The 25,587-nt window shown below is 47.7% G+C and overlaps 1 protein-coding gene across 3 annotated transcripts in view; it reads right to left on the bottom strand.

Annotated features, from left to right (window-relative positions):
- Positions 1 to 25,587, bottom strand: part of KHDRBS1 (KH RNA binding domain containing, signal transduction associated 1) — a 68,530-nt gene that overhangs the window by 2,243 nt on the left and 40,700 nt on the right. For 2 of the 3 annotated variants that reach the window (XM_029619122.1, XM_029619123.1), the window contains 4 exons: positions 17,826 to 17,962; positions 13,681 to 13,879; positions 9,123 to 9,190; positions 8,285 to 8,340 (listed from right to left, as the gene is read on the bottom strand). In XM_029619122.1, coding sequence (XP_029474982.1) covers positions 8,285 to 8,340; positions 9,123 to 9,190; positions 13,681 to 13,879; positions 17,826 to 17,962 — 460 coding nt within the window. The remainder of the gene's footprint in view (positions 1 to 8,284; positions 8,341 to 9,122; positions 9,191 to 13,680; positions 13,880 to 17,825; positions 17,963 to 25,587) is intronic. The other variant, XM_029619124.1, reaches the window with a different exon arrangement.

Below are 25,587 nucleotides of genomic sequence, written 5' to 3'. Positions count from 1 at the left end.
TCTTGAACTAGGGGTAGGCCGTGGCTTACTCGTATTTGCTTAGTCTCGAGGTTTGCTATCCAAGGTTCTCCTTCTCTGGGGCAGCAGTGGGCGGGATGCTGAGTCCATCGGTCTACACTAAGGAAAACAAAATTATCAGGTAAGTAATTTCTCCATTTCCTAGTGTGTAGCCAGATGGACTCAGGACCAATGGGATGTACAAGTGCCCCATGGGGCAGGAGGTTGCCTGTGGCCCACTTAGTACTGACCTTGCGAAGGCTGTGTCTTCTCGGGCTTCAACATCCAGGCGGTAGAACCTGGAAAAGGTATGTATGGAGGACCATGTCGCCACCCGACAGCAGCTTGGTTTCTGCCCAAGAGACTGCCTGGGCCCTCGTAGAATGAGCCTTAACCTGTAGTGGTAAGGGCTTTCCTGCCTCTATGTAGGCTGCCTTGATTACTTCTTTGATCCAGTGGGCTTTTGGATGCCCACAAGGCCGCTTCTCCTTGTTTCTTCTCGCTGTGAAGAACGAACAAACGGTCCGGCTTTGTACACTGGTTCCGACCTATACAGGAACCACACTAGGAGTTTGCCGACATTTAGATCGCAAAGAAGGCGCGAGTCTTCAGAGTCCTTTTGTTCATCTGGAGTTGGTAGTGAGATGGTTTGGTTTAAGTGAAACTCAGACCACTTTCGGTAGGAAGGAGGGGACAGTGCGCAGCTGTATTTATTTTATTTAGCACTTTTCTATACCGACCTTCATGGTTAAAGACCATATCAGATCGGTTATGGTTGTATGGTTCCAGACCTGAACCTAAGGAACTGTTCCAGACAGGATAGTGCCTGTAGTTCGGAAATGCGATGAGCTGAACATATTGAAGACTGCATTCCTGGTGGCAATGTTAAGAGGCGTAGCAACAGACCGCGTGATGGTCTGAAGGAAGTCCCAGCTAGGAAGTCTAATACTAGATTGAGATTCCAGAGGCACCGGCCTCTTTAGGGGTGGTCGGAGTTGTTTAACCCCTTTCAGGAAGTGGGACAAGTCCGGATGGGTTGATAGCGGATACCGTCCACTTCGGCTCTGAAGCAGGCCAGCTCGGCTACTTAGACCTTGAGGGAGTTGAGTGACAACCCCTTCTTCATACTGTCCCCTGTAGGAAACTCCAGAATCATGGGAATCTTGGCTGTCCATGGGAGAATCCCGGGGTCCTCACACCAGGCTTCGAATACTCTCCAGATCTGTATGTATGGTACAAATGGAATGTGGAGAACTTGTGTGCCTGGAGCAGAGTGTCAATCACGGCCTTTGAGTAACCGTGCTTCTTCAGGCGAGTCCTCTCAAGGGCCAGACCGCAAGAGAATAGAGACAGATCTTTGTGGAAAAAAAAAAAAAAAAAAAAAATCGGGCCCTGTGTGGAGACTGGCACAGATGGTTCCTCGCAAGGAGTCTTTGCATGTCTGCGTACCACGGTAGTCTTGGCCAATCCAGGGCCACTAGTAGAACTAGTCCCCTGTGATGTTTTATCTTGCGGATGACCTGCCCAGAAGTGGCCATTTGTCGCATTGTCCGACAATTCTCTAATTGCTTTGCCTCGGAGTCTGAATCACAGGCACGCTAGTCTGACTCTGAGCTTCCAGGCGGTTTATGTTCCATTCCGTCTCTTCCTTGTTCCATTGTCCCTGGGCCGTCACTTCCTGACAGTGGGCTCCCCACCCTCGCAGGCTCACATCCATGATGAGCAAGGACCAGTTCGGTGGGGATAGGCTTATTCCTCTGCTTAGGTGGTATTCCTGTAGCCACCACTGGAGCTGAGAACGAACCTCTGCTGGTAACTGGAGGCGAATTGAGTAGTCCTGGGACAGTGGATTCCATCGCAATAGTAAGGCGTGCTGGAGCGGTCGCATATGGACCCTTGCCCACGGGACGACCTCCAGGGTTGATGCCATGAGGCCGAAGACTTAAAGATAGTCCTAGGAGGAGAAGGAGTGAAGGAAAGCCCGTGGGAGGTCTGGAGACGCAGGACCCTACTGTCTTACTTGCAATTACTTGTAATTCGAAGCCGGAGAGGGTGAGAATTCGTCTTGCCCCGCCGGGCACGAACATTTCCGCGTCTGACGTCATCCAGAGGGGACTATAAAATCGACCCGCCCACGGCGCGCAGTCGACGTTGGCGCGTGTCGCCCAAGCCACGCGCGCCTAAGGGGCGCGCACGGCTTTGCTGAGCGGCTGATCCTTCTACTCCTCTCCTTATGTAAGTAAAATAAGGTTTTATATTATTTTGTTTAATACTACCTTCTCCTCCACTCTCGAGACAGTATCCTATAACTAATAGTGTTGAAAGTGCTGGAAAATCTCAATAATATAATATTTAGTACTCAATGCCGCATACTAAGAGGAAAGGACGCCTGAGGGAGATGGCAACTGCAACTCCCTCGACTTCCTCAACTCCTAAAATTGAGAAGTTTTTCAGACTAGCTCCAGAAAATACTCCCGAGAGAAGCGCTGCAAGTCATCCGGAGGAGCCCGGATTAGACTCGCCTGCTTCGCTAATATCTCTAAGTCCGGGAGCCCCGGCAACTCCAATTCAACCCTGTCAGGATTTGTCGCAAGCCACACCATCGCTTGCTAATACTCCTACTGGAGTATTGGAAGAATCTTCCAATATATCTTCAGTAGAGAGAGAAGAACCATCCTTGAAGGGAGGACTGGCTGGACAACCCAGTACACTTGAAGAAGTGATGAAATCTGGGTTGATAGTCTCATCTGCAGTATCCCCCATGAAGAATTTACAAAAACCATCTGTGATAACATTGGACTCAGTCTGGACAGCTATTGTTACATTAGAAAATGCTATTTCAAAACTAACTACCATTACTTTACAGATGAATCATCGTATTGAATTAAATGAGGAAAATGTAAAGAAATATAATGAGAAATTGGTAGATGTTGAACAAAAGGTGTCTCAGATACAAAAGGTACAAGTTAATTTAATACAGGGGGAGAAATTACATACTAGGAATCAAGAAAGAATGGAAAATGAGATGAGATACCTAAATTTAAGGGTTATAAATTTTCCATTAATTAGATTTTCATCCTTACAAGATCAGTTTAGAAAGTATATGTTGGAAATTTTACAAATACCATCTGAAGTTTCTCCTCCTATATCTAAAATATACTTTATAAAGTCAACTAACTTATTGGAGGAACAGATAGCACCTTTGGATGTTTCTCAGATATTAGAATCCTCCAGTGAAGAAGTGGTAGAAAGAAAAGGGACGGTTTTGGTCAAATTCGTATTCCCCTCAGATAGGGATAATGTTCTAAAATTGTTTTTTAGGAATAGATTAAAAAAAATTTTTGATCATCAGATTTGGATCTTCCCTGACATCACAAGAGCGACTCAAATGAGACGAAAGCAATTTCTAGATATGAAAGCACTTGCTGAACAAGTGGGTGCTCACTTGTTAATTAGATATCCGTGCAAATGCTTAGTAAATTATGATAACAATAGATATATATATTTTGAGCCAGAAGATTTAAAATCTTTCTTAGAAGCAAAAAAGTTAATGGGTGATAAAGCAGAGTGAGATTCCAGTTGCCAGTTTTTGAATGTTGGGAAGCTTACACTTTCATTTTCCTTGAAAAAATTTTCTTAAGCAAGCTCTTTATTGATTAAGGGTTATCTGTCTCAATTTCATGGTAACTAAGATATCCTGTCTATGCATTAGAATAATATTATTTTGTAATGGATTAGAGGATTGATAATGGATGTGCTTATGATATGGATATCTGTATTATTAATGACTGTGTATGTCATAAATATATATAAATAATAAAATATAAATTTAAAAAAAAAAAAAAAAAAAAAAAGATAGTCCTACACCTTGGGGCATGCATTGGTCATTAATCTTTGTAATTGTTCCATCAGCTTCCTTCTCACAGGAGGAAGGAAAAGTTTCTGTTTGGTGTCGAAACGGGCCCCCAAGTACTTTATTGATTGAGAGGGCTGCAGACTGTTCTTGCCCGTGTTCACGACCCAACTGAGTTCCTGCAGTAGGTTCTTGACTCTGCTGGTCACCTGCCGGCTCTCTTCCGAAGACTTTGCCCTGATTAGCCAATCGTCCAGGTAAGGGTGTACCAAGATCCCTTCCCTTCCTCAGTGTCACCGCCACGACCACCATGATTTTGGTGAAGGTTCTGGAGGTGGTTGCTAGGCCGAAGGGTAGTGCTCGGAACTGGTAATGGTGACCCAGTATCGCAAAGCGTAGGAAGTGCTTGATGATCCTGATGGACTGGGATGTGTGAAGGTAGGCTTCAGAAAGGACCAGGGATGTTAGGAACTCTCCTGGTCATACTGCCATTATTACGGAGCGAAGATTTCCATGTGGAAGTGTAATACCTGCAGGTGACGGTTGACGTTCTTGAGATCCAAGATGGGCCGGAATGATCCTTCCTTTTTGGGAAGGATAAAATAGATGGAATAGCGCCCCGTATTTTGTTGGGGTGTGTGGACCGGAGTTATTACCTTCAGATTAATTAGTCTTGTTAGAGTGGTTTCTATTGCCAGTCTCTTGGAGTGGGAGTGGGAGTGGCAGGGTGACATCATAAATTTGTCACGAGGGAAGCTGCGGAACTCCAGAGAGTAACCTTCTCGAATGATGTTTAGAACCCATTTGTCTGACATTATCTCGACCCATCTTTGGTAGAAGACGGCAAATCAACCCCCTATATCCTCTTCCTGTGGATGGGTCAGCCCATTCTCATTGCGGAGCACGGTGCCCTCTTGGTCTGTTCCAAAAGTGCTGGGACCTTCCGGAGAGACGAGGTGCCTGAAACTGCTGCGATCCTCTGCCCTTGGTTCTTCTGGGGGAGGGATGTTGAGATCTTTTACTCTTATCTTCCAGTAGCCGAGGCACTGGAGATTCGCCCCATTTGCTGGCTAAGTTTCAGACAAACTTAAGACATGGCTCTTCACTCATGCCTACTCCTAAACACCTAGATCCATCCCTCCCCTTTTTCCCTTCACTCTCCTCCACCCCCCACCCTCCTTCCAACTGCTCCTCTCTCCCTTACCAAGCCCATCCTCTCTCCCCTAGCTCTCCCTCCCCTCTTACCCTGTATATAGAATGTACATAATTCTTCTGTCTTATATATAAACCCTCCTCCTATCCCTCCTTTTGTTCATAGTGTACTCATAAATTTCTTATTTGCTCCCTACCCTCCCCATCCCCCCGCCCCCCAGTTATAATACAAGTTGCAATGTAAAGCCCAGTTGGCTGAATTTTTCTGTTATCTGGAAACCGATGTGATGTCCCGTACGAATGTCGGTATAGAAAAATGTTAAATAAATAAAATAAATAACTTCTCCAATTTGCTTTCTAACACGAGAGATCCTTTAAAGGGCATTCTTGTGAGATTCACTTTAGATGTTGCGTCCGCAGACAAATTCCGTAGCCATAGTTGTCTTCTGGCTGCCACTACCGAGGCAACGCCCCTGGCTGAGGTGCACACCAGGTCTGAGCTTGCTTCCGCAAGGAAGGCTGCTGCCAGTTCCATCGTCTCACCAGTATACGTTCCGGAGTTATTTGCCTCTCTCGAGAGGAGCAAGCAGGAACATGCCACCAGTATGCAGCAGGAAGCAATCTGCAGTGTCATTGCTGTTGCGAAGGCCTGTTTAAGGATGGATTCCAATCATCTGTCCTGAGTGTCCTTCAATGCAGCCCCTCCCTCAACGGGAATAGTTTGCTTTCAGACGGCACAGACCATAGTGTCCACTTTCAGGAAACACAGGCATTCCTTGGTCGCTGGTTCTAGAGAGTATAGGGCTTCCAAGGCCCGACCCCCTTTGAAGCTGACCTCTGGGCATCCCATTCCAGGTCAATCAGTTCCTGGATGGCTTCCATCATTGGAAAGTAGCATGAGGCCTTACAAAGGGACACCAAGATGGGGTTCTTCTTTGATTTTGCCATAGGGTCTGTGGCTGGAATACCCAGCGTCTTCAGCATCTGGGAAACAAGGGCTGGTAATTCGTCCTTGTGGAAGAAGCGAAGCATGGTTTGGTATGGTTCCATTCCTGGAGGAATTTCTCCTTCTTCCAGGGGGTCACCCTCATCCTCTGAGGTGTCTGGGTCCCTGTCAGGGAAGTTTTTGGTTAGGAGAGGCATGTCTCGAGGCATCCGAGCCGGGAGGATCTTGTGCTTCTGGCAGAGGTTGAGCCTGGGGCGCAGCCGGGGCTGATTGCGCCTGAATGAAGGCTTGTAGCCCTTGGAAGAATTCTAACCAGGAGAAGGTCCCTGGATCCATGTTAATCCCAGGGGGAGTCGGAGTAGGGGTCTCAGAGGTGCCCTCCTGTGGGGAAGCCATCTCTGAGATGCATAGGTCTGGGGAGCCATTGTCAATAGTTCCGGAACCATCTCCCGACAGTAAGGGACCAGGTTTTGGTTCCCCCTGGGCTTCTTCGCAATGTTGACACAGGCAGGGCTCCAATTCAGGCTGTGCGGCTCTTATGTGGCAGGCTGTGCAAAGAGTGCCTTCTTGGGGCCAGTGCCATTGTCCTAATGTGTTGCGCGTGTGCAGTTGTGTGCACTGCTATGCGCGCAGCTGTGCGTGCGTCTATATTGGATGTATGCAAATTAGGCGCCTCGGCTGCCCGGCACGTACCGCCGGCGAGAAGGGAAGATGGCGATGACGACCTCTGAACCCCCCCCCCCGAGGGTCTCCATGTGTGTGGACCCTTGCACAGGATCGGGGCCTAGCCCAACCCGATCGGTGCTCCCTTCTAACCTCGCTGGGGACGGATTCGGTACGGCAATCCGAGCTCTGGATCATGTGCCGGACGGTCTCCAGCTGCTGGGGGGGGGGGGAGAAGAGAGGGAATCACTGCCTTTCAGCCACACTGGAGGCTAAGTCCATGCCGGAAACTGGCTACTGAACCAAGGAACACCTCTGAGGGATATCTGAGATCACATCAGGAATTCTCGACTGGGGGAGGGACCCTTAGGTATCACCGCAGGAGAGCGGTGCTTGATCTTCCTTAAGGTAAATTTTGTTTCTTCTTTGCTGTAATTTTTAACACTATTCTAGTGTGTGGGATAGTGTCTGCATCTGCTTAGGAGACAGATACTGAAGAGCTGAGGTTACTGCAGGGGTATATCTAGAGTGACATCAGCTTTGAAATCTGACTCAGTCTCCCATCTGCTAGCAGAAGAGCACAATACCCATTGGTCCTGAGTCCATCTGGCTGCACACTAGGAAATTCACTGTTTCTCTTGTAAAGTTACTTTACTAGCCTTGTGTCTGGAGGATACTAGCAATTTATTTGGTCTGTAGGTATATGTAAAAAAAACTAAGGGTCACACAGTTTCAAGGCACATGCAAGACCCAAAAAAACCCATCAGGGAAATAGCTTGCAGGCAGGATACTTGTCCAGAGGCATGAAAGAATCCAACTGGTGGGTGGGAGATTGCCAATGTAGAAACAAGTACAGATGGGCTGAGCAGTGCTTGGCAGGACCCTCTTGTCTACAGGGTTAACCATAAGTGGGTGGAATGGGTAGCATTAAGGTGTTACATGACAACCTGCAAACCAGAGCCAAGACAGTTACTAGAAGTACAGGTAATTTCAAGCCAAACTAAGTCTTCACTATTTCTGGTTTGGCTACAGTTTGTTTTAAAGGACCCAAGGGATCCACCTTACATGATTATTCAGCTGGCTGATAAGTTGCCCAAATTTCAGTTTTAATGAAACCCACAGAAAGGTGTGGTAGGGAAGCAGGGCAGGTCTAAGGCCTCCGGATTACTTCCTATCCCCAACCCACACAATAAATACCTTTGCAAGCCAAATGTAAATGCATTTTATAATTTGAAACTTTAAAAGAATCCAAGAAACTAAAGGATTTTTCTAGCTTGTAATTCTCTAAGCACCTCAGTGTAAACTCTGCATTTGTTACCCTCCATTATAAGCCTTCTGGGGACAGGAAAATACAGTACCCAAATGTAAGCTGCTTTGAAGTGCCAAACAGCGGAATATAAATAAAACAAGCATTGCCAATACCCAGGGTGGGGGTCAGCAGAACAAAGTGTCAGCATCCTGAAAGGCAGGATCTTGCTCCTGGTCATATTGGGGGGGGGGGGGGGGGGGGGAAGAAGAGAGAAACGACACCCCAACAAAAAAGCTTTATATTTCTAATTCTTTTTCCAGGTCAGCTGAAGCCAATAGGAAAATGAAACATGAAAGAGGAACAAATCCCAAAGCACGGTCCTTTGCCCAGGTTATTGGGTGTGCTGAGACCAGCTCAGACCTACCATATGTGTCATAATCTGGTGGCTCTCCATGTCCGTAATCATAATATTCGGTATCCCTAAAAAGGAAAATCTCAAATCAAGTTCTCTATTTATCAAAGAGCTGCCCCAACCCCCACCCAAGGCAGAACATTTACCAGGTACAGAGTAAGACTAAGAAACAGACCTAAAGATGGCACCTTCTCTATGCTATAAAGGCAGCAGATCTGGCAACCCAGAATTTCAGAAAGATAAGCTACAATGTACAAATCTCATTTAAAAATAGTGAATATTCAAGCAATTTTCAGCATTCAAGGCCAAGAGCTAAGTGGCCCAGTTCTTGCAATGCTAACCTGTGGCACTGGTTAAGGGGTTGAAGAGCTCCCAGGTCTATACAATCATGAGTGGAGCCGAACAAATAGGGAACAGGTTTTATCCTTTTAAACATAGCACTAGGGGACACTTTAGTATTTTTTCTTCACTCAATGTTTAAACTGGAATTCACTGCCGGAGGATGTGGACAATTTTCTAGAATAGTTATTAACAGGTGACTGGGAGATCCACCACTTGTTGCAAGAAACTGAATCTAGTTTTAGGGCTTGGCCACTGTTGGAGTCAGGACACTGGGCTCTGACCTAGCAGGGAACTTGTGTTTTTACTAATGTGAAGAGATGCTCTAACCAGAGTAGGCTTTCTATAACTAACCAACTCCTGGATTCTGTCTTCTATCTCCACTCAAAACCAGAACCACTGCCAAAGAGACCATTAAGTGAATTAAACACTGGACTAACAATGGGACTAGTCTTCCCCCCTCTAGGGATATAGGAAACAGCAGGGGATACAGACACGCAAGGTCACTCACCCTTGGCCCTGGCTGTAGTAACCTTCATACCCTTCGTAACCTTGTTCTGCGAAGGCATCATCATAGCCCTGCAACAGGGAAAGGACAGTAAGTTTGCAGACTTGCACTGCTCCTTTCAAACCTGCACAAGTAGAAAATCCCTGTTCCCAGGCACTTAAAGATAATCACCTGTACCCTAAAAAGCAGGAGGAGCACTAAACAGCTTTTATGTACCTAAAATGGCACAAAGTTACTGTGGCTGGGCCATTTAGCAATAACGATCACATTTTACAATCAAATCTGACAATCACTGGAGAAAGGACATTAAGTAAAATTAGTTTAGCAGCATATGAAACTTTAAAAAAGGGAGACTATGACAGAATGAAAGAATTAGGAAATGCAAAGGTGTTTGCATGAGGCAAAAACATTGTTTAAAAAAAATACTATCTTGGAATCCCAGATAATATTTTTCATGCATTAAAAAGAGTCAAAGGAAAACCAAAAGCATGCCAGCATGGTTTAATGGGGAGATAAGAGGCAGTTAAAGCCAAAAGGGCATCCATCTTTCAAAAGATGGAAGGCAGACAAATGAAGAAAATAGGCAAAAGCTAAGCAGTGCAAAGTAGATGTAAAATAGTACAAGTTTGAGAAAGCAGCTTGCTAGAGGCGCAGAAACTAATACAATTGTTCAAGTATATTTGAAGCAAAAAGCCTGTGAGGAAGTAATCTGGGCTACTGGATAACCGAAAAGTAGTGGTGTTCTCGGAGTACAAGGAAATAGAAAAAGCAAAATGAATTCTCTGCCTTAGTCTTTACGCACCATGTTGTGAACATACCAAAGGTGGTTTCTGGTGCAGGTAATGAGCCTGAGCAACTAAAACAATACCAATTTCTGTCATAACAGAGGATGTTAATACATCAGACTCAAAAGATAAATCACCAGGACTGGATGGTTTGCACTCAAACATGACATTACAAACCTGGTGTTAATAATCTGTAACCTATTATTCAAAACAGCTACAATACCTGGAGACTGGCCAATTTAACATTGATTTTTAAAGGGGGCTATGGGGTAATTCAGAAAACTAAAGACTGAGCTTGATATTGGGAAAAATGGTAGAAGGCTACTCTTAGAATCACTGTCTATAAAAGGGACAGCTTAATTGGTTTTAGCAAAAGGAAGTTTTATCTTAGAAACTTAGATTTTTTTTTTGAAGGTGTAAAAGGAAATGTGGATAAAGGTGGTACAGCAATCTGCATAGGGAGAGGTACCTCTGAGACAGAGAAATACTGAAGGGCTGAGGTCACTGCAGGGGTGTATCTAGAGTGACAGCAGCTTTGAAATCTGACTCGTCTCCGTCTGCTAGCAGGGGAGCACAACCCCTTGGTCCCGAGTCCATCTAGCTATACCCTAGAAAAAAGTGAGCCAACTGATATAGTGTATTTGGATTCTCAGCATTTGATAGGCAATATCCTACTGTGGATTGGTAACACTGGTAAACAAAGTTGGTTTCCTTCAGAATTTTTGGTGTTCCAAATAGATTTTTTGATGCTAATCACAGATATTGTTATGTTTATCCAAGTTTTTTCTACCTTGTTCAATGTACGACAAGACTCTGTCACTGTTTGTAATGTAAACCGAAGTGATAATTAATTCTGTTAATTGAACTTCGGTATATAAAAAGTTATAAATAAATAAATATTACCTGGAAATTTGTACATCACGTAAGGTTTTTGAGAAACAGCCAATTTTGTGTTACAATAATTGTGAAATTTTAAAACAATCTCACATACATATTTTTTGCTGGACAGTAGTTTTTATGACCAACTTTTTAAAAAGATACACCAAGAAACACTGCCTGATCATGCGAGAACTTGCTCAGGCAAGGCCCAGCTCGGCTGCAAGATTCCAACTTGTTTCCATGACGACGCAGCCTTATATAAGCGGCAGCAATGCGTAGTCTCCTATGCAACGTCTGTGTGAACGAGCAAATCGTATCGCTAAAACTGTCGCGTTTAAAGCTTGTGGATTTAATTTCATACACTTTATGAAATGTCGCGCCAATGTCGTAATTGCCATGACACGTTTTGTTACATCTGTGGGGAGTTTACTCTGAAAGCACAGAAAAGGAGTATGACTGCACTCATTCAGAAGGCATACGAGTTATACTTCGGGTGCAAAATAGGTGAGCAGGACAGAGCATGGGCTCCTCATATATGTTGCGCATCTTGCGCCAGTAGTCCGCGAGCTTGGCTGAAAGGTGTGCGACCATCCATGCCGTCTGCCATCCCAGTGATATGGAGGGAACAGAAAGATCATATAACTGACTGTTTCTGGTGTCACATTGCCATTATAGCTTATGCCACTACGGACACGCAAACAGTACGTGATATAGACATAATGGGGAGGATTTTCAGAGCCCTGCTCGCGTAAATCCGCCCAAAACCGGGCGGATTTACGCGAGCAGGGCCCTGCGCGCCGGGAAGCCTATTTTACATAGGCCTCCCGGCGCGCGCAGAGCCCCGGGACTCACGTAAGTCCCGGGGTTCTCGGAGGGGGGCATGTCGGGGGCGGGCCCGGTCGTCGCGGCGTTTCGGGGGCGTGTCGGCAGCGTTTTGGGGGCGGGTACGGGGCGTGGCTACGGCCCGGGGGCGTGGCCGCGCCCTCCGTACCCGCCCCCAGGTCGCGGCCCGGCGCGCAGGAGGCCCGCTGGCGCGCGGGGATTTACGCCTCCCTCTGGGAGGCGTAAATCCCCCGACAAAGGTAGGATGGGGGTTTAGACAGGGCCGGGCGGGTGGGTTAGGTAGGGGAAGGGAGGGGAAGGTGAGGGGAGGGCAAAGGAAAGTTCCCTTCTAGGCCGCTCCGATTTCGGAGCGGCCTAGGAGGGAACGGGGGTAAGCTGCGCGGCTCGGCGCGCGCAGGCTATACGAAATCGATAGCCTTGCGCGCGCCGATCCAGGATTTTAGCCGATACGCGCGTATCTACTAAAATCCAGCGTACTTTTGTTTGCGCCTGGAGCGCAAACAAAAGTAGGCTGTTCGCGCTCGTCTGAAAATCTACCCCAATACATGCATATTTGTGTTCAGCTTGTTAAAATCTAACTTGTTTCACCAAAGGTTGTGGAGGAAACAAAATGTTCCCAGAAATGTGTTTACCAATGTAACTGGTTAAAGGAAACAGTAAGATTAAATGATCAGTTTCCAAAAGGAGAAAGGTCATTACGTATCACAGGGACTGGTACTGGGACCTGTACTATTCAATATTTTTATAGATCTAGAAGAGGAAACAAGTGAGGTTATCAAATTTGCAGGTGACATGATACTATTCAAAGCGGTTAAAACTGCAGTAAGTTGCAAGGACCTGCATAGGAACCTTGCAAGACTAAGACTGGGCATCTGGAACAGCAGATGAAATGTAATGTGGAAAAGTACAAAGTAATGCACACCGGGAAAAAAATCCTAACTGTAGACATGCAATGCTGGATCCTGTATAAGGAAAAGGACCTTTGAATCCTTGTGGATAATACATTGAAATCCTTAGCTCAGTGTGCAGCAGTGGTCATAAAAGCAAACTGAATAATCCAAAAAGGAATGAAGAACAGAACAGAAAATATACTGCCTCTATATTAGGTACAGAAAAGTGCAACAAAAATGATAAAAGGGATGGAATGGCTCCTTTATGACGAGAGGTTATGTTAGGGCTCGTTAGCTTGGAAGAAAGAAGGCTGAAGGGGACATAATAGTTTAGAATGGGTAAATAAAGAATGCTTAACCCTTTCAAACACTAAAACAAGGGGATCCTCCATGAAACTCAGATTTCAAACTGTAGAACGTGCTTTTTCACACAACGCATAATCAAGCTATGGAATCTGTGCCTAGTGGCATTAAGAGGGTTATACAAGTTCTTGGAGGAGAAGTCCATAAAATATTAGCGGCTGTGTAGAATACAGAAAGCAATCACTATCCCTGGGAGTGAACAAGAAATTTGTTGGATCTGCTAGTTACTTGTGACATGGTCTGGTCTGAGACAGTATGCTGGGATCGATGGACCTTGATGAGGCCCAGCAGGGCATTTATCTTCACAACCTGCACTGAACTCATGCCCAAAACTGGTGTTCATAGTAAGAGAAAATGCAAAACTGGCCCTCCAAAATTAGGCCAAACTATTTAATCCCACTGAGTATGGAAGAGGGATGTGCAAACATTCAGCGTGCCCAATTTTGCATTTTTCACCTGTTGATGCCATCTTTGGTGTCTGCTGCTCTGCTATTCTTTCCATTTACAATGAAAAACCACTGCACCTTGATTTACATCCATCTGACCAATGCTCAAGCATATTTGCATCTCATTAACTTTCTAAACAGTGCTAGGTTATTTGCTAAAATGTCCACCCACAAAAATATATCACCTGTCCTAAGATTGCCTGATGCAGTCACCCATGATCCTCGAACTAGGATAGCACTGAGAATCTTATCTCTGGAGATTCATAAAGGCTGTATGTATAGCTCTGTTATCTCACATCATACACAGTAATTCCTCACAGCTTTAAGAAGTCACAAATACCTTAAAGTCACTTACATAATCATCATACGCATCTCGTGCAGTTGGAGCAAGCGTCATTCTCTGGATGCCTGGTGTCCGTGCCCGCGATGATGGGGTGCCCCTTCCTGATGCAGAAGGAGGGATTCCACGAGTCACACTGGCACCCCTTGTTAAGGAACCTCTTACTGGAGTCCCTCGTACGAGACCTCCACGAGGTGGACCCACTCCACGTCCTCTAAAACCAGAGGGAAGGGAAAGCATGTAAACACAGCAGCTATACATCCCACAGCAAAACGTAAGCAAGTTAGTCTTTTGTAACTCCAGAATCATTTAACAGCAATTTTTGTACTACACTTCTGGACTCAACATGCCTTTCCTTTGTTAAAGGAAAAATATATATAATTTTGCCCAAAACAGTCTTCATCTCTCATAAATCTAGGTGCAGAGTGGAAATATTAATGCAGTCATGCATGGGAACTTTTTTCAGTTTTAGTCTTGCATCCATCTGCTGGACAGGAGGCTCGACCCACGGTCTAGACTGACCTGGGTACGTACAGGGAAATATATATGCTGGTACATCACAATACACTCCACAGAACATAAGCTGGATCCTTCCTGTGCTTACTCCCCACACATGAAATGGAGAAGTTACTTACCTGATAAATTCGTTTTCCTTAGTGTAGGCAGATGGACTCCTCATGGTCCATGCACACCAGGCCTCAAATAGTCTACCGATCCGTTCTATGCCAGGGATGTTGAAAACTTCCATGCGCAGAGCAAGGTGGCGATTATGGCTGCCTAATATCCCTACTTCATCAGGCAAGCCCTCAAGGGCCAGACCATAAAGACAGAATCGAGTTGGGTCCTCGTGAAGGATCAGACCTTGTTGGAGAAGGTCCCTGTGCGGGGGGAGGCATAGAGGGCTCTCCACCAGAAGCCTCTGCATATATGCATACCATGGGCAGGGCCAATACTCGGTGGTGTTTGATCTTGCAGATAGTGCCCAGCAGGCCAGGGAGGGAAGGCGTATAGTTAAGTCCTCCTCTGGCCAGGTCTGGACAAGGGCGTAGATTCCTTGGGAGCGCTGATCTTGTCTGCGACTGAAGAATCGGGAAACCTTTGCATTGTGAGAGTGGCCAGTAGGTCAATGGACGGGAGGCCCCAGCGATCTAGGAGCTGGAAGGCTCTGGTCAACAACACATTCCCCTGGATCCAGACTCTCCCTGCTGAGAAAAAAAAAAGTCTTCTCTGACAGTCTTTTCCCGTGAAGTGGGTGGCTGAGATCCCTTATAGATTTAACTCCGCCCATTCCACAAGGGGGTCTATTTTCCAGAGACACTTGGGGGCTTTTGATGGTTGATGTAGGCTACCGTTGTGTTGTCTGACATCACACGGACTTGCCTGTCCCTGGAGCTTGTGGCTGAACTGCAGGCATGCTAACCTGACTGCCCGTGCTTCCAGGCGATTTTTGTTCCAGCGCGCCTCTTCCTCGGTCCATCGCCCCTGGGGTGTCAGTTCCCGACAGTGAGGTCCTCCACCCTCAGAGGCTCGTGTCCTTCGTGAGGGTGATCCAATTCGGTGGGGATAGGCTTACACCCTTGCTTAGGTGAGCTTCCTGTAGCCACCACTGGAGCAGAGAACACACTTCCATCGGTAGATGGAGACGGATTGAGTAATCTTGAGACAGTGGGTTCCAACGTGACAGCAGAGAGCACTGGAGTGGCTGCATATGTGCCCTCGCCCATGGTACTACTTCCAGGATTGACACCATGAAGCAGAGGACCCGGAGGTAGCTCCACACCTTGGGGCGCATTGTGTTCGTCAACCAATGCACTTAGCACATCAGCTTCCTTATCCTCAAGGGAAGGAGAAAGACCTTGTCCTGCTTGGTGCTGAACCCGGACTCCCAGCTACTCCTTGGAGTAGCTGCTCTTGTCCATGTTCACGACCCAACCGAGTTCTTGCAGGAGGGACCTGACTCTGCTGTCACCTGTAGGCTCTCTTCCAACGACTTCACCCAGATCAGCCAGTCATCTAAGTAAGGGTGCACCAGAATCCCTTCTTTCTTCAGTGCCGCCGGCCACAACCACCATAATTTTGGAGAATGTTCTGGGGGTGGTTGCCAGGCTGAATGGCAGCACCTGGAACTGATAATGGTGGTCCAGCACCAAAAAGCATAGGAAATGCTAGTGGTCTTGTCGGATTGGAATATGAAGGCAGGCCTCCGAGAGGTCCAGGAAGGATAAGAAACCTCCCGGTTGTACGGCCATTATGGAGGAGCACAGAGTTTCCATGTGGAAATGAATTACTTGTAGATGACGGTTGACACTCTTGAGGTCCAGGATGGGGTAAAAGGAACCCTCCTTCTTGGGTACAATGAAATAGATTGAATAATGCACTGTATTTTCCTGGGGCGTAGGAACTGGAATTACAGCCCTCAAATTGAGGAATCTTATCAAGGTAGATACCACTGTCAGCTTCTTGTCCTGGGAATGGCACGGAGACATCATGAATATGTTCCGAGGAGTGCTACGAAACACCAGCGCATATCCTTCTCATATGATATCCAGTACACATTTGTCTGACGTGATCTCGATCTACCACTGAGAGGAGGATAGTTGGCCCCCTATCTCCTTGTCCCGTGGATGGGTCAGCCAAACTTCTCTGGTAATTTCAGGTCGAACCTGAGCCCAAACCCATTCCTCTTTTTGGTTGTCAGTTCTAAAAGGACTGATACCTTCGAGGGCCAAGATGTCTGAAATGAGTTTCTATAGGGCCAGAAGTGCTGGGTGCCCCTGGCCCGACCCCTCATGGGAGAGGGGCACTGTGACCCGTTTTTATCATCTTCCAATAGCCAAGGCACTGGAGATTCACCCCACTTACTGGCTAGTTTTTCCAATTTCCTAATGAATAGGAGGGATCCCTTAAAGGGCATCTTTGTGAGGTTCGCCTTAAGAGTTCATGTCTGCAGACCAATTTCGCAACCAGAGCAGTCTTCTGGCCACCACCAGAGGCTACTCCTCTGGCTAAGGTGCATACTAGGGGTAGGTGCCACTGAACTGCCCTCTCCCGGGGAGAGGGCAGTTCTGGGGTGCTGCCAGATAAGGTTGTGGCTGACCCATCCTCCAACTGGGAGGGGCAGGACTTGGAAAAGTTCTAAGAGTCCAGCCCTCCCCCTGGGCTTCCTCACAGTGCTGACACAGGAAGGATTCCAGGTCAGGCTATGCAGCCCTAATATGGCAGGCAGCACAAAGGGCGTGTCGTTTGAACTTCTTTGCTGCTGGGGCCATTATACTCTGTAGTTGGGCATTCAGCCGGATAGTGCTTCTCAAGCGCTCACAGGCCTGCCTTGGCGTGTGTGTAGTTATGCACACAGGATTGCGTATTAAGCGCACAAGGGCCAGCCTGCACCGCAAGTACCGATGGCAATGGGGGAAATGGCACCACAACAAAACCGTGCGCAAGATGGCGCCGCTGCAGCCTGCTATGTGGAGTGCCCACCGAGCCTGAAGCGGGGCCTAGCTCATCAGTGGACCGCTCAACCCGCTCAGAAACCCCCTTCCTTCGCCCTATTGGGATTGGGAACGATGTTGGTATGGCGTGCCGAGCAAGGAGACCGGAGGAAAGACTTACCAAGCCCTTCCATGTCTCTGGATAAGAGGAGGAGTTCTCTACTTACCTGGGCGTAGCGTTTACCGGCTGAGTATAGAGACTGTCTACGACTGCGGGGGGAGAGAGCTTAGATAGTCACCGCCACACTAGGCTTCCTGCACCCACTGCCTTTCATATGCTTCAGCAGCAAAGTCCACGCTGGGAACTGGCCACCGGACCAAGGAAAACCCCCGAGGGATCTCGGAAATTGCCACCAGAATTCTCAACTGGGATAGGGACCCTCAGGTATCACCACAGGACAGAGGGCTCAAACTTCTCCAATTTAAAAGTAGAAATTTGACGACAAATTTTCTTCATCTAAAGAGTACCGTGTTCCAGACAGGAGACAATCTACATCTCCTAGGAGATGAAGAGATACTGAGTAGCTGAGGTCACGGCAAAGGTATATCTAGGGTGATGTCAGCTTTGAAACCTGACTCCATCTCCATCTGCTACCAGGGAAGCACATAACCCATTGGTCCTGAATTCATCTGGTTACACACTAGGAAACATGCAACTGATCATATTACCTGGCAACAGGCGTGGGAGGGGGTGGTGCTCCTCTTCCTCTCACAGGGACACCCCGACCACGCGTTTGTTCTGGAGGGGCACCATTCAAATAGGATAATTCCAAAAACTGTTCCTGGCAGATATCATCCATCATATCCTAAGGGAGGAAGAGAGAGTTGCCCTAAGAGGATGTCCAGGAACTTTCAGAGCAGTGCCAGAACTAAGCATCAGTGCCATTTCTCAGAGGGCCTTGAGGTAGATTATGGACCATCTTTATAAGGAGGTTGCACATAGCACGCCTTCAAAGTCCTTAAGGCAGCCAAGCCCCCTCCTAGCCACCCCCTACTTCATAGTAAATTAGCTTGCAAGAAGCACAAATGCTTAACTCCATTATGTTTACAGATGTTGGGTATCACCTAACTTGCTTCACCAGAAACTGCCTGCGGTTTCAAACAAGAATCCGAAGTCTGCAGAGCTGGACCCATAGCTCAGACAGCAGCATTGTGGCACGGGGGCTTTAGGTTGACTTTTCATCCTTCAAGGCTAGCTGGGCCTTATGCTGCAGAGTTAGTAAATTCATGACTAAGGAGGGAAAAGTAGCTGCTGCTACCATGGAAGCCCCTACTCTTGGGCTCGCTAGGGTTTCTTAGGCCACTCAGACATACATGGACAGGCAGAGATCAGAGGGGGGAAGAAAGCTACCCCCCCCCCCCCAAGTGTATCTATTATCCACTGTTCAGTTTGTGTTTCTTCATTCCACCCAAATATGAGAAAGCAGAATTCAAACCATACAAGGCCAGATATTCTAAGTGCTGTTCCTGAACATACCCAGATCAGTCCTGATAAGTGGGTTTTGCATCCCTACCAGATGGGGGTACAGAACAAAAAACTGAGGCACTGCTACATAACCAAGAGCACCACCTGTAGTCCCTCAGTATTTCTGACTCCAGCATGTCAACCTGCAGTCTAGTAAAGAAAAAAAAAAAAAAGTTAGGTCATAAGAGGACAGCGGAAGCTCCCTGAGGTGGTAGACTCCTTCAATTGCCATCCCTCAGGTGGAGCTGGGTGAGGGTTGTATACCCCTGGTTGGGCTTCGTCCATATCATGCCAGAGGGTCTGATAGCCAGGGGACTGGCTTGTTCAAACCTCCGAGGCTCCCCTCTCTGGTGCCACTATTCCTGCCAGGAAAGTGTTTGTCAGTTAAGTTTGTTTAAAAAATAGAACAAGCAGCGAAAGAGAAACTGAGTATTTTAAACAGCAGGGAAGGCTCTCTTGGGCCCAACAGTGGTAGAACTGGACAAGCGGGGCCTGTCTGTGCTGAGATGAGGGATAATTTTTCGTTGGTGTGCTGGGTGAGTGTGGTAACCGGTGCAGGCACAGGTTCGTGTGTGTGGGTCATCGCAAGAGCTTTGATTTGTGTTCGGCCTAGCTGAGTTGTGCACTGCATAGCAAGTGGTGAGCCAAAATGGCACCGAAGCAAAAAATGACAGCACGCCACGCTTGTTACTTGTATTTGGTGAGGCTGCTCAGTCCCTCTGTATAGAATGCAGGTCGGGACACGAGGGTTCCTCAGCCGGGTCCGCATTACGGGGGATGGTGATCTTGACTGCTAGAGACAGCGATTCCTCTTTCCTTTCCCCAGTGGGGCAGGGAGCCCCTAATTGGGAGAGGGATTCAGATGTCAACTTCCAAGACCTGGGGGATTTTTCCCCTCCAAAGTTTGTGCTTCTCATGCATAAAGCCTTCTTGGCAAGAAGAGCGCAGGGGGAATGCGGGCTGCTGAGCAGCAGCTGTGCCCCGCTGGCACGAAGTCCAGGGTGGCCTCAGAGGGGTCTGGAGATACCCTACGGAACCTGGGATTGCTTCAAGCAGACGCAGATGGGTATCCCAGGGATGGTGATTCGGATGACCCCACAGAAGGACCTCCTCGATCAGCATGGGACGGATCCATACATGGCACTGACCCCCGATGCGGACCCTGATAGCACCAAGGATGTACCTTCCCTGGACCTGATGGAGGAATACCTGCACATTTCTATTCAGAAGGAGCATCAGTAGTTTGTTTCATGGTGTTGGGTCAGCATTTTCAGTTCTGGGCTCTTCCTTTTAGTTTGGCGATAATGCCACGCACATCATCAAAATGGTGGTATTGGCAGCAGCCCTTCGCAAGGAAGGGATTGGAGTACATCCGTAGCTGGATGAGTGGTTCATTCGAGTGAAGTCCAAGGAAGAATGCGCGATGTCCTTTCAGAGAGTGATGAACACCTTACAGTCGCTCTGTTGTGTGATAAGTGATGAAGAGTCACTTAGAGTAGACCCAATCCTTGGTTTATCTGGGGGCTTGCTTTGACATTAAGAAGGGCAGCAGATTGAGTGGAAGTTATAAGCACAGGTGATGCGCCTTCTTTGACTAGCGGTTCTGATAGTGTGGGACTATTTGCAAGTTCTAGGGTTCATGGCTTCCACATTGGATTTGGTTCCCTGGACGTTTGCGCACAAGACCTCTGCAACACGCATTGTTGTCCAGGTGGAGTCCATTGTCTGAAGAGTACCATCTTCCTTTGCCTCAGATTCCAGGTCCAGTCTCTTGTGGTGGCTGTCTCGTCACTTTTTGGAGAAAGGAATGGATCTGTAGTCTCTGGACTGGGTGGTGGTTTCCACAGATGCTAGTTTATTGGGTTGTGAGGTAGTGTGTTTGGGTCAGTCCACCTGGATCTTATGGCACAACAAGTCATTTCAAGATGGAGATTTTTCAATAGACAAAAGGAGGTTGGTTCGGTGGCCCTTGATGCTCTGGGGTTTCCTTGGCTGATAGGAATTCTGCTTTACATGTTCCCTCCGTGGCCTCTAGTAGGTTGGGTCCTGAGGTTCATAGAGACGCACTCAGGAAGTGTGGCGCCAGAGTGGCTGTGTTGACCATGGCTCGCAGATCTGGTGCAGCTTGCGGTAGAAGGACCCCTCAGTTTAGCCCAGCTACAAGGGTTGCTGCGTCAGGGACCCATATTCTTGGATTAAGAGGATCACACATTTGTCTCACAGCCTGGCTTTTGAGAGGTGGAGGCTAAGTCTGAAGGGATATTCTGAGCAGGTCATTTCCATGTTTCTGCAGGCTAGAAGGCCTGCCATGTCCCTAGTGTATGTTGGGGCCTGAAGAGCTTTTGAAGTGTGATTTCTTCAGCGACAATTGGACCCCCTGGCGGTGGATGTTCCCCATATATATTGGGAGTTCTTGCAGCGGGGGGTTGTCCAAGGGTTTAGCTTACAGCTTGCTTCCTGTGCAGGTCGTGGCGCTGGGTTTGCTCAGGGGCAAGTGTCTTGGTCGGACGCTTGCCGCTCATCCAGATGTAATCAAATTTCTGAAGGGTGTTAAGCATTTGTGCCCACCAGTTCGAAGGATTTGCCCAGATTGGAATCTAAACTTAGTTCTTCGGGTCCTTTGTGGAATGCTGTTTGAGCCTTTGAGGACAGCAACCCCGAAGATTTGATACTGAAGGCGGTGTTTCTGGTGGCCATTTGTTCGGCTAGGTGGATTTCAGAGCTACAGGCAGTCTTGTAGGGATCCGTTTTTGCAGATTTACAGCAACAGGGTTGTGTTGTGCACAGTGCTTTCCTTTTTGCCAAAAGTAGTATCTTTTCATGTCAGACGGTAGAGCTGCCGGGTTTCCAGAGTGGTCGAGAGATTCCCCTCAGGACAGAGTTGCATCTCTTGGATGTATGGCGGATTCTGTTATGTTATTTAGAGGTTACGAATGATTTTCACCAGTCAGATCATCTTTGTCTTGTACAGTGCAGTAAGGAAAGGAGATAAAGCCTCTAAAGCTACCATTTCTTATTGGCTTAAGGAGAAAACTTATTCAGCGTACATCTGCAAAGGTCGCCAGATTTCTGTGGGTTTGAGCGCACATTCCACAAGGGCACAGGCAGCGTCCTGGGCTGAGGGTCAGCTCCTGTCACCCCGGGAGATTTATAGGGCTGCAGTGTGGTCATCGATTCATACTTCACCAGACATTACCGCTTAGATGTAAGGGCACAGGATGAGGAGTCTTTTGGTGTTCTGTGCACGGATCTTTTGGGTTCCTGCCCAATTTAGGGGTACTTGGGTAAATCCCACTTTTCTGGACTGATCTGGGTATGTTCAGGAAAGGAAAATTGGTTCTTACCTGCTAATTTTCATTGTTATAATACCACAGATCAATCCAGATACCCACCCCTTTGATGCTGAAAAACTGAATTTCTTACCAAGTTGATACTCCAGTTTTTACCTTTAAAAAAAAAAATCCTGTTTGGGCAGGATCTACTGTGTTCCATTTCTAGTCAAGTCTGCAGTTTTGGGGGGTTTCCAGCCTTTTGGATCTATCTACCTGTGTGAGGAGTTTTAAGATTAATCTTGGCTTGGTACCGGTCAATACTGAGGGACTGCAGGTAGCACTCTTGGTTATATAGCAGTGCCTCTTTGTTCTGACTCCATCTACTGGTAGGGATGCAAAACCCATTTGGTCTGGACTGATTTGTGGTATTCCAGGAATGAAAGTTAGCAGGTAAGAGCCAAGTTTTCCTGTATTCACTTCCTGCCCTTGAGGATTGCAAACAGGCTTTCAGGATATCCCTAATATGCATGAGAAGTCTGCCTGCACACTGCCTCCATTTTATGTAACTATCTGATGCATATTAGGGATATCCTGAACACTCAACCAATTTATGGCCCTCAAGGGCTGGGAGTGAATACCAATGTACTAAAGGATTTGTTACATCTAGACCAAGTTTGGTTTTTTTTGTTTAAATTGGCTGTACTGAAGTTAAAATTCACTAAAATGGAATAAAAATAAAAATTTGTAGAACCAGAGGTGCTGCCTGCATATAGCACAATTTATGTAAACCTGGAAAGTAAAGAAAGAATTTAAAAGAAAATTATTCCTTACCTGCTAATTTTCGTTCCTGTAGTACCACAGATCAGTCCAGACAGTAGGTTATGTCCCCCTTCCAGCAGGTGGAGTCAGAGCAAAACTCAAAGGCTGGCTTCTTATAAGCTGGAGCGCCCTCTCTGTCCCTTCAGTGTTAAGAATATCAAAGCTGGAGAAAAATGTTTGGATGGATCAAGGAATCGGTATAAAATACTCAACGTAGGAACCGCATCAAAATTTTGGAAGAAACATGCCAACAGGCAAAAAACTTGCAACGTGAACCAACTGGTAAGAACAGTAACAGCAGCAGAGAGCAGATAGGAAAACAGATGCTGGTAAGGACAGCCACTATCCCAAACCCATGATTCTGAGGGTGGGAGTCTGGACTGATCCATGGTACTACAGGAACGAAAATTAGCAGGTAAGGAATAATTTTCTTTTCCCTGTACGTACCCGGATCAGTCCAGACAGTGGGATGTACCAAAGCTTCCCTACGTAGGGTGGGCCCCGGATAGCCCAGCTCGAAGGACCTGGTCACCAAAGGAGCCAAAACCAGGAGGGTGCAGATTCAAGAGATAGTGCCGTGCAAAGGTATGCAATGATTTCCATGTAGCAGCTCTACATATCTCCTGCGGTGAGAGACAGACTCTCAGCCCAGGAGGTTGCTTGAGCACGGAGCAAATGAGCCTTGATGCCGTCCGGAGGGCGACGGCAGACACCAATATACGCTGAGGCAATGGCATCCTTCAACCAGAGCGCGAGTGTGGTTTTGGAGGCCTGGTGGCCGCGCCTGGGACCGCTCCAGAGAACAAACAATTGGTCCGATAAGCGAAACTCATTGGTGACCTCCAGATAATGAATAAGAACCCACTTGACATCCAGTTTCTAAAGTTCCAGCCGATCCTCGGCGGCGAAGGAAGGAAGTTCCACCGACTGATTCAGATGAAAAGGCGAAACCACCTTAGGCAAGAAGGAGGGCACTGTGGACAGGGACACCCCGGAGTCCGTAAAATGGAGAAAAAGGTTCTCTGCAGGATACAGCCTGTAACTCCGAGATCCGGCACACAGAACAAATGGACACAAGGAAGGCTTCCTTGAGGGTGAGACCCTTGAGAGATGCGCTCCGTAAAGGCTCAAATGGCGAGCCGGTGAGCACCCAAAGGTCCAAGTTGAGACTCCACGAAGGTCATAGGAGGTGAATCTGTGGCCTGACATCTTTACTCCTTTCAAGAATCGGACGATATCTGGATGTGCAGAAAGAGGAGCTGTCTCCTGATGATGAACCAGAGCCCCAAGTGCTGCGACCTGAACCCGCAGGGAATTTTATGCCAAGCTCTTGTCCCGGCCACGCTGTAGGAAAGACAAAACATGTGCAATGGAAGAGAGATGGACCATGGAAGCGCACCAAGCCTCAAATACTTTCCAGATCCGGACATAGGAAATGGAGGTGGACATCTTTTGCGCCTTGAGGAGCGTGGAGATGACTGCTTCTGGATAGCCACGTCTCCTCAACCTCCGCCGTTCAAAAGCCATGCCGCAAGATGGAAGCAATCTGCCCGGTCTAAAAATACTGGCCCTTGGCGAAGAAGGTTCAATAGGTGTCAGAGGTGGAAAGTACAGTCGACCGCTAGGTTGACTAGGTCTGCAAACCATGGTTTTCGAGGCCATTCCGGGGCCACCAGAATGACAGGCCCCTGATGAAGCTCTATTCTGCGCAGCTTGCCCACCAGGGGCCATGAAGGGAATACATAAAGGAGGAGATTTTGCGGCCAGGGAAGGATGAGAGCATCCACGCCCTCTACGCCGTGTTCTCATCGATGGCTGAAGAAGCGGAGAGCCTTCGCGTTCCCATCAAGTCCAGGTGTGGGGCTCCCCCATCTGCTGAAGTGGAGTGACACCACTTCCTCAAAGAGCTCCCACTCCCCTGGATCTATGCGTTGTCGGCTTAAGAAGTCTGCCTGAATGTTGTCGACCCTATGCGAGGCGAGAAAGATGCAGCTCCGCCCACACCATCAGCTTGCCCGCTTCCTGCGCGACATGTTGGCTCCTCGTCCCTCCTTGGCGATTGATGTATACCACCGTGGTTGCATTGTCTGAGACTATCCGCACTGCTTGACGATGAACTAAAGGGAGGAATCTGTGCAGGGTGAGATGGACCGCTCTGGTCTCCAGCCGGTTGATCAGCCATGAGGCCTGGAGTGACGTCCAAAGTCAGTGAGCAGACTGCTGCTGGCACACTGCTCCCCAACCGGAGAGGCTCGCATCCGTTGTGACGATCACCCACTGTGGGACCTCCAGATCCACTCCCTTCAGCAAGTGGTCGAGGCTGAGCCACCAGCCCAGGCTGCGGATGGCTATGTCATGCAGCTCCTGCGGCTGGCTATGTCGCGCAGCTGAAGTAGGGCTTGAAAATCCTGAGATACTGGCTTCCAGTGGGAGTGTAACACCCTCTATAGGGGGCGCATATGTGCAAAAGCCCACGGCACTAAATCCATAGTAGGCGCTATAGTGCCTAGGACTTAGTTAATCCCACGCTGTGGGAAGTTGGAGGCTCCGGAAGCGCTGGACCTGCATTACAAGAGACTGAGCCCGATCCTGGCGCAGGATGACTTTCCTGGCGTTGGTATCGAAGCATGCTCCTAAGAAGTCTAAGGTCTGAGACGGAGTAAGATTGTTTTTGGGGAAATTTACGACCCAGCCGAGGGAGCAGAGAAGGTGCAAGACTCGTTCCACCGCTTGAAGACACTGTTCTTTTGACTTTGCCCGAATGAGCCAGTCGTCCAGGTAGGGATGGACTAAGATTCCTTCCCGACAGAACAGCTGCAGCCACTACCATGATCTTGGTGAAGGTGCGGGGAGCTGTTGCCAACCTGAACAGTAA

This window comes from Rhinatrema bivittatum, chromosome 11 (assembly GCF_901001135.1).
Source record: "Rhinatrema bivittatum chromosome 11, aRhiBiv1.1, whole genome shotgun sequence".
NCBI lineage: Eukaryota > Metazoa > Chordata > Amphibia > Gymnophiona > Rhinatrematidae > Rhinatrema > Rhinatrema bivittatum.
This window is presented reverse-complemented; position numbering and strand designations above follow the sequence as displayed.